Source organism: Gekko japonicus, unplaced genomic scaffold (genome assembly GCF_001447785.1).
Source record: "Gekko japonicus isolate JY-2015 unplaced genomic scaffold, Gekko_japonicus_V1.1 scaffold4570, whole genome shotgun sequence".
Classification (NCBI taxonomy): Eukaryota; Metazoa; Chordata; class Lepidosauria; order Squamata; family Gekkonidae; genus Gekko; species Gekko japonicus.
The window spans coordinates 71,110-72,589 of NW_015167188.1; the positions used below are offsets into that span (position 1 = coordinate 71,110).

The 1,480-nt window shown below is 59.8% G+C and overlaps 1 protein-coding gene across 1 annotated transcript in view; it reads right to left on the bottom strand.

Moving 5' to 3' along the window:
- Positions 1-1,147, bottom strand: part of PLXNB3 (plexin B3) — a gene marked incomplete at its 3' end in the record, with an annotated part of 72,186 nt that extends 71,039 nt beyond the window's left edge. Inside the window, exon 1 of the mRNA XM_015413147.1 lies at positions 1,082-1,147. Coding sequence (XP_015268633.1) covers positions 1,082-1,117 — 36 coding nt within the window. The remainder of the gene's footprint in view (positions 1-1,081) is intronic.
- Positions 1,148-1,480: the final 333 nt, after the last annotated feature.

Sequence of the window (1,480 nt, forward strand, 5' to 3'; positions counted from 1 at the left end):
AACAGTTCTGGTGCACAGAGTGAAAGATGCGCCTTCGGGAAGCAGCAGTCGGGAGAGGAAGCCCCTCCCTGCCAACCCTGTACCAATTCCCCAGGAGCCAGCTGTTGCCCAAACACACATCTATGGAAGGTGTCTTTCCCCCCATCACCATGGAATTCCCAATTCAGCAATACGCAGCAGACACACAACCCAGCAAAGCTGCCTGTTAGAGCAAGAGAAGGGAGCCGTGGGGACTTGTGGGTGGGTGGGGGGGAGAAGACATCCAACATCTTGGCCGGGAATCAAACCTTCTGTCTCCTCACTTCCACCCCCCAAGTCTCAAGTGGGGGGGGCAGGAAGCAGAGGGACTCGCCCCCTTCCCCCACCCCCTCTCTCTCCTGGCAACAGCTGGAAAGGAGGAGGGAGCGCACACCCAGCGTTGTGCGGCTGCCGGTGGGCGCCCCCTCCCCAAATCCCCACGGGGAGGGGAAGGAGAGAGACTTGCACAGAGGATGGTACAGGGGTGGGGTTGCTAGGAGGAACAAAAGGACGCCGCCACGGGCACCAACGTTCCCTCTAAGCTATGGAGTCTTGTGAGCAAAAATTCTACTTTGTGAGCTACCGGGCATTCAAGTTGTGAGCGAGCGATTTGGCTGCTGCATGAATTAGTCTGCTCTGGAGCCCTCCTTCCTGAGCCAAGACAAAAATGTGTGAGCCGGAAGCTAAAAAACTGTGAGCTGGCTCACACTAACTCAACTTAGAGGGAACACTGACTGGCCCCCACCCCCCCACCCCTCAGACACAGAGGAGAATAACCCCCGGGATCTTTGCTCCCGATTCAACAGCTGCTTCCATTTGCAGAGATCTCAGCTCCTAACTCGACACCACGTGCACCGATCCGTTGGCAAAGATTTCCCCAAAAGCTGGTACCCGAGATAACTGGCCTGGCCACCGGGACATCCATCCCGCAAGACAAACGCCCCCCTCACAGAGAGAACCCCGGAGTCCCGGCTCTTCTCCTGCCCTTCAACCCCACGTTTTGCCCCCGAAGACTCTTCCCGCACACCCCCTCCACCCTTTCCCGGACCTCCCGAGGGCTCACCCGTTGGCCGCTCAAGGGGCATTTTGGCTCCCACATGGTCGCATCAAGCGGGGGTGCTCCGCAGACATCCCTAGACGGGGAGGAAAGAGAGAAGACTGAGTCGGCACAGGAACGGGGCGGGCGGGCGGCTGGGACAGGAGAGGGCGAATCCAGCCCGCCTCAATGACCGCTGTGATAACCCACCCGCCGGATCAAAGCCCCCACTGTTCCCGATCCGAGCTGTGCCATCACAGACCCCCGCGGGGTCTAAAGGGGCCCATTATCTGCCAGAAAGAGCGTGCTCACAAACCACCCAGCCACACTGCGACAGCACCCCCAGAGAGAGAAAGAAATGGGGCAGGGGGAGAGGAGGGGCGGGGGCTACAGAATGAAGGGCAGCCGGGTGCCCATGGTGGGGGT